Source organism: Bombina bombina, chromosome 1 (assembly GCF_027579735.1).
Source record: "Bombina bombina isolate aBomBom1 chromosome 1, aBomBom1.pri, whole genome shotgun sequence".
Taxonomy (NCBI): domain Eukaryota; kingdom Metazoa; phylum Chordata; class Amphibia; order Anura; family Bombinatoridae; genus Bombina; species Bombina bombina.
In genome coordinates, this window is record NC_069499.1 from 92,605,320 (window position 1) to 92,621,067 (window position 15,748).

A 15,748-nucleotide genomic window follows, 5' to 3' on the forward strand; every position below is an offset into this window, starting at 1 on the left:
ATCTAATTTTTTGAGGTTTATTTTCTGGTTTCTAAAGTGTGAAGCAACCAAATTCAGAGAAAACTGGGTAACTAGCTCCACAGGGGTTGGTAATATTCAAGTAGCGGAACCAGCAGTGAGTGTTAATTAACTAGAAGGTTATTGCAACTGTGTATTGCACCAGAAAGTTAATTTGGTGACTATTACAGTGGATCTTAGGCTTATATTTGGGGTTTATAAGTTAGGGCATAATCAGGCATTGACATGGGGTGTTTTTACAAATTAGGGTTACCAGTACTGAGTATTGTGGTGGGACTCTTTGAGCAGAAAGAGGATTAATTAATTAAGAAGATTTTAAATGGTATAAAGTAATTTGTCACCAAGGAGGTATTTATTATATTCTCACATTGTTGTGCTAGTACCAATGAATGTATTTATTTTAATATTAGAAATAGAGATGTTTCTAAACATTTTGCACACGTCCTGTTAATATAACAATGTTTTAAAGTTTTTTGTTTTTGTTTTTTTAAATACTGTTTGGAATATTGCTTTACATTTTCAGAACATGAAAAATGAATGGGCAATTTGTGGCAAATTTGGAATCTATGATGAATTTTCCTTGTATTTGTTAATAATGGAAAACTAAATTTATATCCATAAATCTTTATAATTTGTGTTGACAGAATCACTAGTGGTTTCTTTCTTTCTTTAGGTTTACACAGGTTCATATGCCTAAATTTTCAATTAGCTCCTCTGTTAACTTGAAGGAGGTCCTCAGCGATATGGGAATAAAAGATGCTTTCAGTAACAAAGCTGACTTCTCTGGGATTTCTCAAGATGCTAGGCTGGTGGTGACTAAAGTAAGTGCTCACATTTTATTCAATTATTTCTGCAGATGTTTAATTTAGAGGCACAAAAAATGTAATTGTGCCATCAGTTTATATTGTATTCAAGCATACTTAAATTAAAGCCTGTAATTATCATTTAAAAATAAGAAAATGTATCCTCATGAACTGTCAAAATATCTTGCCCTCGCTTACCTTAAAGGGACAGTAACAAAGTGTGAAAAAATACAGGGTCAGATTACGAGTGGAGTGCAAATTAACAATTCCGCTCAAGCTTTTCGCACTTGTGAGGCTGCGCTCGTATTACGAGTTGAGAGTAAACTGTTTTCACTCTTGCGCTAACCCAACAAGCGCAAAAAGCCGAACTTAGAATATTGCGTACGCATATACCTATTCCCCCCACTCTCACGCAAACCCGATTGCATATTTTTCCCCCCACTCTCACGCAAACCCAATTGCATATTCCTCATTTGCGATAACCCAATATGAATATTTCACATTCCAATGTTCTGCACATTTTTTTACAGTAATTACATAGTTAAAACCTTTATTAAAAATGAATATTGCATTAATATGCTTTAACATGTTTTCATCTACTTAACTGCAAAGGGCTCCAATGCACTTGTATATGTGTCTATATACTGTATGTGTACATATGTATTTATGTGTTTATATCTGTATATATGTCTGAAAATACATATATACTCATATAAAAACATATGTACACATATATTGATATATATATATATATATATATATATATATATATATATATATATATATATATATATATATATATATATACTGTATGTATATACATACATATGCATTTTAAAGATGTATATATATATGTATATCTATGTTAAAGCCCTGCCTTTTTATTCTAACATCTGAGACCTCATATCTTTATATTATGAGTGTGTTTACTTTTTAACGTTTTTTTTGTTTTGTTTTTAAATGTTTTTTATTGAGGACACAGATAAAGATATGCATCACAGTAGTTGTAAAACATAACAAGATATAAACAGTAATCAATATAACCACTAAGTGTCTGTATTGTAAGAGCAGATTATTCAGTCCTCTGATTTTGCATTATTTTCTTATGAAAGTCACAGTTATGTTCACGTGATGGAACAATGAGATTAGAATGCAACAAGTGCTGGGAGGTAGTAAGTCAAATGTGTATCTAAGTCTGTGTCTCGGCAGCAGATTTCGAGCCCTCCGCCAGACCCGACTGGTTAAATAATATTACAAAACAATAGTAATACAATGCTTAAATATCTATCCAATTCAATAACAATTTAATAACAGCATACACATGAGTCACATAGGGGGGGGGGTCCATTCCAACATATATTGTATCTAAAGTGTAGTGGTTTAAAAAGGATGGTGGGGTTGCTTCGTTTCTCCTTTTGTTAAGTGCTATTAACCTGAGGCTATGGGATCGCGGATGGTGCAATGTGGAAGGATAACTATTGTCATGTCTGTCTTGTAATGGTGTCTGATCTATACAAGTTTATCCTTGTATTGTGTCCATTCTTGTAGCATGTAGTCATGTAGCTCTGTGCTACCCTGTTGCATGTGGTGGTACCTTTCTAAGTGTATCAGGGCGTCTACCTGTCTTACCCAGTCTGTTACTCCATGTACAGTCCGTGTCTTCCACCTCTGGGGAATTAGAAGCTTTGCACTATTTATCATAATGAGCATCAGGGCCCTAAGAGCCCTGTTCTCGATTTTAGGGAGATTTAGGTAGAGAAGTGTTTTAGGATCGTTTGGGAGTGTTTTACCTACTATTCTAGTAATGTGTGTTAAGATATCTACCCAGTAGGTATCTAGGTTAGGACAATCCCACCAGATATTGACCAACGTACCCTCACCTCCGCACCCTCTCCAGCACCTCCCGCTGGCAGTTTTGCATATGTGTTGCAGCCTGTGAGATACCACCTCGATAGGTACTTGTAACTTGATTCCTGTACTCTAGCAGAAATTGATGCCTTTTAGTGGTCTCGAAAGTGATCCACCATTCCTGTGGTGTAATGGAAGCATTTAGCTCCCTTTCCCACATTTTTGTATATGAGGGTAGCGCATATTTGTCTGGTTGTAAGAGTGTCTTATAGAGAAGTGATATGGCATGTCTGGTAGGTGCTTCCCGTGTGCATAGTGTCTCAAATGTTGTCAAAGGTCTGGTCAATAGATCCCGGGGGTTGTGTGTCCCTATCAAATGAGTCAGTTGCGTGTGAGCGTACCAATTTATGCATCTGTCGCCAAGCGACTCCTGCATGTCCACTAGAGATCGAAGTTTGTTGCCCTGCAACACGGAGTACAATGTCCTGCTTTTCAAGGTTAGTTCCTGGGTCTGATAGGATTTTTTGAGGTTCCACGGCAATGCCGGGTTGTCGCATATGGGAGTTATTGGAGAGTGGGCCGAGGAGATGTGTTGACTGGAGGCTAACCGCTTGTTTGTATGTATTGAGGTGGGGTACCCCAAGCCCTTATCCCTGGGAAGGTAGAGTGTATTTCTAGCTACTCTTTGTCTAATTCCCTTCCAAATGTATTGCTCTATGTGTGTCTGGAGTTTATCTAAGAAACCCACTGGTAGGGGCACAGGAATAGTTTGCATGATGTAGAGCATTCTGGAGAGGACATTCATTTTTAATTAATCCGGCCCAGCCAGGATATTATTTTGTTCTTCCAGCTGGAAAGATCCGCCACAATGCTGTTTTCCAGATTTATATAGTTGTTTTGAAATAGTGCCTGTGGATCTGGGGATAAGTATATTCCCAGATATTTCATTTTGACTTCTTGTCTCCTCAAGGGGCAGCTGTGTAGTAGCTCGAGGAAAGCCTCTGGGTCATAGGTTATGTTTAGAATTAGATACTTTCCCATACTCTTCAAATATGCCTAGAGCCCTAGGTAGCGTTGTGTCAATTTTAGTGAGAGTGAGTAGAACATCGTCGGCATACAATGCCAACTTATGTTCTGTACTGCCTACTTTAATTCCCGTGACGCGTGTGCACTCCCTTATTTTTTTGTGCAAGTACCTCCATTACCAGTGCAAACAAAATCGGGAACAGGGGCAGCCCTGTCGCGTCCCGTTTCTTATCAGAAACCTATCAGATAGGAGATTGTTAACTTTGACCTGGGCGGTGGAATGTTTGTATAGTGCGAAAATTTGTGCTATAAAATTATCACTAAATTTCATTGCGCTCAATGTTCTCTGCAAGAACTGCCAGTGGACCCTATCAAATGCTTTTTCCGTGTCTGTGGAAATTAGGGCCACCGGCAGTTCCCACTGCTGGGCGTATGTAATCAGTTGCAGTATTTTTAGGGTGTTGTCCTTTGCTTCCCTGCCCGGCACGAAGCCCACCTGGTCGGGGTGAATTAGGTTCGTATATATTTTTATGTCAATGTTGAGTAACGAGATAGGCCGGAAATGCTCAGGCCTGTCTGGTGGTTTGCCCGGCTTAGGCAATACTGTAATGTATGCCATCATCATTTGCTTTGAGAAGCCGCCCTCCATTCGCAGTTAGTTAAATAGTGTGGTAAGGGGGACTAGAATATGGTGTAGAAAGGTTTTGTAGTATGTTATCCCCAGCCCATCGGAACCAGGGCTTTTGCCATTTGGCAAGCTTTTAATTGCCCATTTGACCTTGTCACTTGTGATTTCTGAATCTAAGGTTTTGGAATCCTCTGTTGAGAGCGTGGAGAGGATGTGTATATCAGTAAGCTACTTGTCGATATCTGCTTGCTTGATTTTGTTTTCTAGGTTGTACAGTTTTTGTAATATGTCTTCAGAGTCTCTGCTATTGCTACGCTATCTCTTTGTATGTTACCTTTCTCATCAACTATGTTATATATGTGGGAATTTAATTGTCTACGTTTAAGGGCTTGTGCCAGGGAGGTGCCCACTTTATCATTGACATCAAAATATTTTTGCTGTAATTTGGCTGAGTTTTGTTGGTATTTTTGAAGAAGGTGGTTATGGAGATCATTTCTTACTTGGTGTAGTGACTGTTTAATTGTGTTTGAGGATGGGTTCTTTTAATGTTCCTGTTCCCAGTGCTAGGGTGGAATTAAGAAACTGTCTGTTTGACCTATTGCTCCTGGTTTTGTGTCTTATAAACTCTCCCCTTATCACCCACTTGTGTGCCTCCCACATTATTGTGTTGGAAGTGTCAGCGGCCATGTTCTCCTGAAAATAGAGTTTCAAAGCTGTGTCTATCTCCATCTTAATCAGGGGATGGTCAAGGGTCTGTTCTTCTAGTTTCCATAAGTATGGAAGTGCTGGTGTGTTAGACCAGTCTAAGGTGCATAGCACTAGTGCGTGGTCCGACCATGTAAGTGGAAGGATTTTGGAATTATTTATCCATGAGATTCCTGTCTGGTCAGTCATAAGGTAGTCTATCCTCGTATAGACCTGGTGGGGGTGGGAATAGAAGGTGTAATCTCTATTTCTGGGGTTGGCATCTCTCCAGATGTCATGTAGTCTGAACATCCTAAAATGGGTATTGGCAGCTTTATTTACTCTGGCTGGGGTACTAGTTTTCCCGCTGGATGTGACCCTGGTTGGGTCTAAAGGTAGATTCAGATCCCCCCCAAGCAATATCGTGCCTTTAGTGTGTTCCAACAAATTGTGTCCTAATTGCTGAAGCAGAAGTTGTTGCTCTTGATTTGGGAGGTACACGCTCAGAAGAGTAACCATTTGGGCAAACAGCAAACCCACCACAATTATGTACCTCCCACCTTGGTCTTTTTCTATATGTTTAGGTTGGAAAGCCAGTGTATTGCTAAGAAATATGCCCACTCCTCCTGTTTTTGAATCTCCTTATGATAGGAAGAAGGTTTTATAGTTATTGCTAATGAGCTTAGGTTCCCTCCCCTTCTTAAAGTGAGTTTCTTGCATAAATATAATATCCCCTGAGTCTCTGCAGAGTTGATTAAAAGCTATGGACCTTTTCGCAGGGCTATTTAATCCCTTTGTGTTTATTGTGATTAAGGAGATGGATCTGTTTTGCATTTTAATGGTCTCCGCTGTGTAACGGGAAGGGTGTTTTGTGTGGTGCCCCTGAGTGTATTAGTAGGAAAGCGAACCGGAGGGGGTTTCCATTGTGTTAGAGTGTGCTCCAAATTTACTAGGCACTCCAGATAGTATCAAGGTGGAGGTTCTAATGTATTCCCGTGTATATGCTGTACAGATATAAAACAATCCAAGTGTAAACAGTAAATGTATAACAATTTTTCAGAGAAAATTAAATAACAGTTTATAATAAATATACTTTCAATTTCCCTGTGTAACTTATGCAGTTGTTTGAAAGTCAAACATGCAGCGCAGTGGATTACTGCGAGTACTTACTGAGTCTATAAGGGAATTATCCCAAACCAACATGCCCTATAACAGTAAAGATTTTTTATTTTTTTTAAATATACAATATATTACGACCTGAATTCTAATGAGTTAGCGAGAGTCCCATCCAAGGAGCAAGTGCAGTCCTTTTCATGTAGTGTCATTTTAGCCAGTATGCTACCGACTGCTCCATGAAGTGTGTCTGTGTCTTCGCCTGTGGGGGTCGTTGACGGGGAAGGTTCTCTGTCTGGTGGTGCATTTGAAGTTGCTCTCGGTGGCATTCTGGGGTCATTTGGTACTACGTTGAGTTGTAGACTTTTGCAAAAGTGTTGAAGATCTTCTGCGGACTTGTAGACTGCTGTTGTGTCCCCTCTTGATGCTATTATGCTCACCGGGAATCCCCATCTGTAGGTGATGTTTTGGTCACATAGTGCTGAGGTGATATTGTGCAGCTCCCTCCTTTTTTGTAGGGTGGCCGGGCATAGGTCAGCAAATATCTGTATCCGTGCACCTGCGTGTGTAAGGTTTTGCTTTTGCATGGAGCATTTCAGTATCTCCTCCCTGTCCTTGAAGTGCTGCAGTTTGAGCACCACGTCTCATGGAGGGGCCTTAGGGGGTGGCTTAACCCTGTGCGCCCTTTCAATTGGTATCTCATGTGCGTTGTTATCGCCTTTTACTGTCCTGAAAAGGGTTTGTATGTAGCCCTCCAGGGCCGCTGGCAGGATTGTCTCGGAAACCCACTGGATGCGGAGGTTATTCCGTCTCCCCCTGTTGTCTAGATCTTCCACTTTTTCTAATAGGTGGTAGATTGTTTCTTCCTGGCCATAGACCAGTCGCGAGAGGTGCTGAACATCATTGTATGTGGTATTATGGCTTTCTTCCAACGTGGATACTCTTTTGGTTACTTTCATAATATCTTTTTTTCATGTCCTCATACCACCCCTTGACCTCTGTCATCATCTCTTTTATATCTTCTTTGGTACAGAGTAATTTCAAGTCACCTTTGATGAGATTTGTGTATTCTGATGTGTGGCTGGTCTGGGGAGAGGCTCCAGCATGAGTGTTCCCTAGTGTGGGGGTTAGGGGGGGATGTCTCCACTTGTTTTAGATATTGCTGCATTGTTTTCGCACTAGAGTGTCCTTCTGGCTTGTTAGATTTGCGCCCAGGCATAGTACAATGAAGTAGATAGACTGATAAAGGTCTAAGGCCTCACCTCAAAACTTTATGATCACTTTTTCTTGTGACTTAATATAGAGATGCCTGAGGCCTTTTTATTTACATGAACCACGTGGCTATTGAATTTAATATAATGCTTAATGTGTGGTCATGGATTCTCTGTGGGTACCCCAGTTTCTGCTGGTGTTACTCGTTCCTGTCTGCAGGATTATGCTATCTTGCCCGGTTTATTAATGCAGGAGTGGTGCCCTGGATATGTCTGGTAAGCTATGTGTGTTAGGGAGTCCGTCTTATCTTAATGGCGTGGTTTTGCGGTACCTGTTAGGCTGTGGTTCCTTTGAGTGTCTGATCTGCCACGCCGCCGGAGCTGGAGCTGTGTTGTACCTGTCTCTGATTTTCTTTAGGGAGGTCTTCTGTGGTGGCGAGATTGTGGCATGTGCGCCCTGTCAATGGCGCACCCGTGTGATGTCAGCCTGCGTTGCCATGGTGTACGCTGCCGGTCTCTGTGGCTGTTCCGCTGCTCCTCCTGCCCACTTACTGGTTGTTTGCCTGATGTTGCAGGTGTGTAGAGGTTAGTGCTGTGCGCTTTGTGTCTCTGCCGGCTGAGCTCCGGTGGCCTCGATTGGCGCGAAAAAGGCTTCCTGTTGTAGCGGGTCTTCCAGCAGCTGTGTTTGTGGCTTTTAGGCTCCCTGGGCATAGGGTACTATGGCAGGGTGTGTTGTCTTTCCCCTTGGTGGGTCCTTGATGGGTTTTAGTGGTCGTATTTATCCAGGCATGAGGATTGGGCCTAGGAGCTGTGTCAGTGTGTGGCCATCTCTCTAAGCGGCCAAGCTCCCCCCCTTTAACGTATTTTTTATGTGTTTTGTGCAACTTTTTTATTTCGTTAAAACAGTTAACCAGAGCTCTGGGGACGCGGTAATCATTCTAGAATAAATTGCAATTGTGCTTAACTAATCACATTTACTTTCAAAACGTAATACCGTAATAACGGTTAACCGATGAACACAAACACCCACGATAAATCCTTTATTGCTCACACTCAAACGTTTGCGCTCCTCTTATAATCTGACTCAATATCATTTCTGTGTATCTGTATAGGCATGTGCTTTTCATTTGTGTAACGTTCACACCCACATGCTGTGCTCCGAAATCACATTCCTTCAAAAAGTGTCCAGCAAATTGCTGTTCAATAGATGGCAACCCTATGCTGGACTTGGAAGGGATCAAAGGTGTATACATAAATGTGTCTATTTTTGTGTATGAGTGTATAAATACTGTATGTATATATGTATGTTTGCTGTGTTTTAAACTTAGATTTCTTTTCAAGTCCATAGTTTATACCTAATTAAGGAGCGCCACTTTTTGAACTTTTTTTTACTTAGCACTCGAGCAATAGTTAATGTGAGTTTTTCCGAGTGCTCCCATCGATGTCTATTATGTGAGGGATTCATTGCATCCATGCTTTTCAACATCCAGATGTTATTGTGCCCTAGAATTTTTTTTGAAATATAATATTTTCATCAAACTATAGCGATATCACTAATATATGTGGACCCCCCGGTTTAATTTAGCCCTAAATACTTTTTATAAGCATGGTATTGAGATTATTCCATGCCTCCCACTAGTCATGGGTGCTTCCATGTTGAAATCTAGATTTCACTGCAATACAGTGCTAATATAATTTAGAAACCTACAGTGAAACTTAATTTCCAAAATGGCACCACCCATAGTAAGAGGGGGGTGCATGAAATGTATCTATTGTTTTGTGTCCCTTTAAGCATATCTGTGATTTATATTTATTACAATTGTGAATGGCTACAGCTCTTTGCATTAGTACACTATAGAAAATTATGCTACCAAAATCATGTGCAAGCAAATTAACAAAACTGTGCATGTGCATTTGTGAGAATCATACACAGAGCAGTGCATGAGAAACGTATACTTATTTCTGGTATATGATTGCCCAGAAAACGTATATAGGGGGTATGGAAAGGGCTATGAATTCTCAAATTAATTTCACAAAAAATAATCAATATTTTTAATAAACATATATAATATAAATATACATATTAATCTTTGATGTGCAGATGATGACACGTCATTGCCATCTGCCCAATGTTTTTAGTACAGATGACGACCGCATGTCGTCATTCTGGTGGGGGGTCTCAGAGCAGATCTACCGAGCCGTTTTAGCATTACCAGGGTTTTTCAAGATGCCGGTGACATCATCATTCTTGTGATGTCACCACACATGGGCTTGGAGAAGCCCAAAAGTGCTAGGCTGCTGCAGGCAGAAGAAGTAACCTGAAAAGGTGGGTAAGTATAAAAAACGCTGGATCTCTCAGTTCGCTTAAGTTCTAGAAATGTCCAAGACCCACTCTTTGAATGCAATTTCTGTGACTTAGAGGTATATAGTTAAAGCAAAATTTGGTTAAGATTACAATAAAAAACAACAACTTGTTGCAGAATAGGGTTTTTCGGCACTTATAATAAGTCATCAAATAGGTCTAGGGACCAAGACCACTCATTTTAAAGCCTAGAAATGTCCCTTTAAAATAAAGCCCCTATATAGGTTTTAATAGTGATCACTGTGGTAATATTGATCACCTGGTGTAAATAAATGTGTATTTATTTAAATAAAGGTTTATGGGAGCTCCTATGTGCATTTCAAAGTTATATAACTATAACCAAATGACCTTATTTATAGAAGGATAAACCCTTCTTAGTTTGAATATAAAATGGTAGTGAAAATATGCATTGTTCCCATATTTTTTGTTGTAGATTTCTCCCATGCCATGATAAATACATAAAGTTATAGTTTGAATTTGCTGGGTCTGCTGGAAAAAAAAGGTATAATTAGTGATGTCGCGAACCTAAAAATTTGGGTTCGCGAACGGCGGACGCGAACTTCCTCAAAAGTTTGCGAACGGGCGAACCGGGCGAACCGCCATAGACTTCAATAGGCAGGCGAATTTTAAAACCCACAGGGACTCTTTCTGGCCACAATAGTGATGGAAAAGTTGTTTCAAGGGGACTAACACCTGGACTGTGGCATGCCGGAGGGGGATCCATGGCAAAACTCCCATGGAAAATTACATGGTTGATGCAGAGTCTGGTTTTAATCCATAAAGGGCATAAATCACCTAACATTCCTAAATTGTTTGGAATAATGTGCTTTAAAACATCAGGTATGATGTTGTATCGATCAGGTAGTGTAAGGCTTACGCCCGCTTCACAGTGCGCAGTGTAGGTGATATACCTGCCCTGACCATGCTTTGCAGACCAGGTATCAGTGGTCAGATGGACCCTTGCCCCAACACTGTGTGCCAGAAATGCCATTATAGCAGACTTATATGGCTTTGGCGTTGCTTTTTGGTAATTAGAAGGCTGCTAAATGCCACTGCGCACCACACGTGTTTTATGCCCAGCAGTGAAGGGGTTAATTAGGGAGCATGTAGGCAGCTTGTAGAGTTAATTTTAGCTTAAGTGTAGTGTAGTAGACAACCCAAAGTATTGATCTAGGCCCATTTTGGTATATTTAATGCCACCATTTCACTGCCAAATGCGATCAAATTTAATAAAAAAATTAAATTTTTTAGCAATTTTAGGTTTCTCACTGAAATTATTTACAAACAGCTTGTGCAATTATGGCACAAATGGTTGTAAATGCTTCTCTGGGATCCCCTTTGTTCAGAAATAGCAGACATATATGACTTTGGCGTTGCTTTCTGGTAATTAGAAGGCCGCTAAATGCTGCTGCGCATCACACGTGTATTATGGCTAGCAGTGAAGGGGTTAATTAGGTAGTTTGTAGGGAGCTTGCAGGGTTAATTTTAGCTTTAGTGTAGAGATCAGCCTCCCACCTGACACATCAGACCCCCTGATCCCTCCCAAACAGCTCCCTTCCCTCCCCCACCCCACAATTGTCCCCGCCATCTTAAGTACTGGCAGAAAGTCTGCCAGTACTAAAATAAAAGGTTTTTAATTTTTTTTTAATTTTTTTTAGCATATTTACATATGCTGTGGTGTAGCATCCCCCCTTAGCCCCCAACCTCCCTGATCCCCCCAAAACAGCTCTCTAACCCTCCCCATCTGCCTTATTGGCGGCCATCTTGGGTACTGGCAGCTGTCTGCTATTATTTCACAGTCAAAAAAGTGTTGTTTTTTTTAAATGTACACTACTGTTACACCAGATATGAGTGATGGCACTGGGCAAGTGGGCACAGTATACGCTGTGAGCCTGACACACACGCTGGCAGGCAGGCAACTGCAATTAGATTACACAGGAAAAAAAAAAAAAAAAGCAGACTGATGTTCTAGCCCTAAAAAGGGCTTTTTGGGGTGCTGTCCTTACAGCAGAGATCAGATGAGTCCTTCAGGACTGTAGTGGACACTGAATACACTAGCCTAGCTATCGATTTCCCTATTAAATCAGCAGCAGCTACACTGTCCCTCCTCTCACTAAGAATGCAGCTTCCAAATGAATCTAAATTGGATGCTGTCCAGGAGGTGGGAGGGTCTGGGAGGGAGGGTCTGCTGCTGATTGGCTGTAATGTGTCTTCTGACTGTGAGGTACAGGGTCAAAGTTTACTCAATGATGGCGAATAGGGGGCGGATCGAACATCGCATATGTCCGCCGTCCGCGGCGAATGAGAACATGCTATGTTCGCCGGAAACTATTCGCCGGCGAACTATTCGCGACATCACTAGGTATAATGTAGGGGTTTAAATTGCCTACAGGTGAGCAGCATCTAAAAACTCTAGAACAGCTCAGCACAAGGGTTATAAATAGAATCGGACTAGATCTTTAATACCCATGTAACATATTACACCCCATGTTCTATATTTCTGTTTTTCCTTACAATTGTAGATGCATCTTATATAAAGGAAGGTCATTTGAAACTGTGTGATTGGATAACATTTTGCTATCTAAATGATGTGTATTTTGTTTATGTATCAGGCTGTCCACAAGGCAGTATTGGATGTTCATGAAAAAGGAACAGAAGCTGCTGGAGCCACAGCTATTGAAATTATGCCCATGTCAATCCTTCAGTCACACAAAGTCAATAGACCATTTATTCTTCTAATATGCAGCGAAGAAACTGACAGCATATTCTTCATGGGGAGAGTTACTGACCCCACTGCAAAGTAACAACCAACAAGAATAATAAGCAAGTTCATGGTCACTCTTGTCATGTTCCATTCCAATTGCTTTACTAATAAAATGTCTCTTTACTTTGTACTTTATGTGTGATTATTATTTCTTAAAGTTTAAAGCAAATGATCATTGTCAGATTCTCTAGCAAATCCATTATCTATATATATTATAACTTCCACATTTTTATAGATTTTAAATTTCTAATCATCTTCAATAGAATGTTTTTTGCTTCCTTGCAATCTAATGTAAACATATCTGCTTAAATGTATTAGCCAACTCAAGTTGTCCCAATGATATCCCTGAACATTTGGATTTCTTTCATTTTGATTGGGTAAATTCATATATACCCAATATACAGTATATAGCTATTGGGGCAGGTTTAGCAGTGGTGGCACTGGAAGCACGGGCAAGAATGCCAGACACTGTCACTTGTGCTTGCACTGTTTTCAGGTTTGTGCTAATTAAGTTGACTCTTCAGATCCATACAATCATCTTAATCTTTTTTTGGCTGCCTCACAGATGACTTATTCTTTGGGAGTATCCTGCACATCTGTGGCACATTCACTCCAAACCACTGCTGCCAGAGGCTGATTGAAAAAGAGTGGATTTCTTTAATGGGACATGACATTTTCTTTTATGACTCAGACAGAGAATGCAATTTTAAACAACATTCTATTTTCCTTCTATTATTTAATTTGCTTCATTCTTCAGATATCCTTTGTTTAAGAAATAGCAATGCACATGAATGGGCCAATCACACGAGGCATCTATGTGCAGCCACCAATCAGCAGCTAATGAGCATATTTAGAAATGCTTTTCAACAAAGGATATCACTAGAATGAAGCAAATTAGATAATAGAAGTAAATTGGAAAGTTGTTTAAAATTGCATGCTCTTGGACACCTGCTCCAGAGGAGGAGCTTAGCACAGGTTGCTGAGAGTTTGTCCTCTAGTCCTAGAGCACCTGGCGGAATCCCCACGCGCCAAGCCCGACACCTGAGGCCACCGGAACACACAGTGGAATTACATACCACTGTTTCACCTTCTCCCAGATTGGAAAAACTGCAACATTTACTGTTTGGTTGTAATCCTATTAATACCACGGATAAACTCCATGAATGGATACTAACTTACTACCCTACTAAAAATCAATCCTGGAGGATTGAGTTGCGGTAAAGATTTACAGTTGCTAGAACCCGCATTGCTATCTTATATTCTAAAGTTAAGACATCACCTTGATCTCTTTCATCATCATACACACTCTTTCTCTCACCTTGCCTCCCCATTTGGTGCGAAGAACGGAGCCTGCCTGGTGGAGCGGACAGCGATTCCCATTGCAGAGCCGCGATTGCGGTAACGAAGGAGGTCACCACAGACGTGAGCTCATCCCCCCCTCCCCCACTGGTGCTGCACGGGAGGAGGTGGACTGGAGCGGAGCTGCTGCTGAGTGCTGGAGGCACTGGGACTTTCGTGTTGTGACCGGGAGTCTGTGGAGGTGGTCAGCTGGGCTGCGGCCGAGAGTTTTGAGCGGGTCGAGTGGACCGGCATTGACCCAATCACCTTGATCCCTCCTCCCCCACCGGTGCTGCGTGGGAGGAGGTGATAAGAACGCCGGTGAGTTAACCGGCTTCACTAAGGGGGCGCCGGAGTTACGCGCTGCTACTGAAACTAGTAGGAGAGAGTGGCAAGACCCCCAATGGATACCCCCCAACACTGCAAAAAGACCACCACAGAACGAGGAACTCAACTCCCTCCTTCCCCATCGGAGGTAGAGTAATAATCACACTATTGTGACCGCACTAAAGGGAATTGGTTGTAGCCTGGGCCACAAGGGAAACATTATAAAGAGCTGAGGATCACTCGTTGTTTATATTTTTTTTTTTTCCTTTCTTCCTTCTCTTTGGCCCAAATGTAAAAAGGGATGGCTATACTCTAAAAACATCCACTGAACTTGGACCATCTTAAAGGCATCCTGGGTGAGGCAGGTGAGTATAACTCAGTTGAAATGGAAGCAGCTTGTTATTCTTTCACATGAACTAGTAATATAACTGGGCAAGGAATTATAAAGCAGTGTGTTTTGATACATATTAATGGTGGGCGTAAGGAAAGAAAGAATTTGTAAGATCACTTAAAAGAACTGTTACACTTTTCATAGCTCTGCAAAAGAAGAAAGAAGAAGCTAAAATTAATGCAGAGGCGATCCTAAAAGGAACAGACATTTGATTATTTTTCACATAGTTTTGCTGAATGCATATGTATTTTTTACAAAGCAAGGGAATAACAGTTTATTTCGTATGTAAGATTGTACCTATAGATACTAGGCATCGATGTGATATTTTACTTTGCTTATTTTTGCTTTATTTCTTGATATTGCCTTCCCTTCTGCTGTTGTTTTTTTTTTAGGCCTCTAATGTGGTATTGGTATTGTTTAAATAGTCTAGACAACTATCTTTATTCTCCACGTACAAGAGTGAAGGTTGTTTACAATTTCAAATACAAGTAGAGAGGAGGACTAATAACTGTTCTAGAATTACTACTACTCAGTAATATTTTTTAGCTCCTCCCCGCTACAGTCATATCATAGTTGTTGAGTCAAAAATCTCCTCGCTCCAAAAAGGGAGGGGGAAGAAGAAGGGAGGGAATTTTGGAGAAAGTTATATCGCTCCCTGACCTTAAAATTATTATATTATTCATTACCAAGCAGGTATACCTACAAACCAAAACTCAATTTCAGGAATACACCTTTATATTGATTACATTATGTCTCATATCATTGCTAGTACAATTGATTGAATTTTTGTTAAGATATATAGACAATTTTAGAACAAAATCTGAATTTGATAATCCTCAGACTTCAGTGTCAAGGTTCAGTGAGTGAGAACAAAGAGTCATAGCTCAGTGGACCAGAATTTTTTTTTTTTTGCTCCCTTAGAATAAGGTAAATCACTGCCAATACTTGACTAAATAGCCTGGAATAAAACTCACTCAATCCCTTCCCCCCCCCCCCCCCCCCCCCCCCCGGTCTCTGGGGCTTTTTTTTTTTTTTTTTTTTTTTCCCTTCCCCTCTCTTTCTTCACATCATTCACAAGTCATACACACAGCACAAAATTCCTCACTCCCCCCCCTTTTTTTTTCTTCACTCTTTCTCCCTGGGCTCGCCCCTTAAACTCACCATCAACTCACATAACCACCTTGTTGTTTGTAGATAATTCTCAATCTTCAAATTCACTTTAAGTCTCTCCTATC

At 40.7% G+C, this 15,748-nt stretch overlaps 1 protein-coding gene across 1 annotated transcript in view; it reads left to right on the top strand.

Annotated features, from left to right (window-relative positions):
• Nucleotides 1–12,587, top strand: part of LOC128636348 (serine protease inhibitor A6) — a 64,047-nt gene extending 51,460 nt beyond the window's left edge. The window contains exons 4-5 of the mRNA XM_053689375.1: nucleotides 692–839; nucleotides 12,306–12,587. Of these exons, the coding sequence (XP_053545350.1) occupies nucleotides 692–839; nucleotides 12,306–12,497 (340 nt within the window). The 3' untranslated portion in view covers nucleotides 12,498–12,587. The remainder of the gene's footprint in view (nucleotides 1–691; nucleotides 840–12,305) is intronic.
• Nucleotides 12,588–15,748: the final 3,161 nt, after the last annotated feature.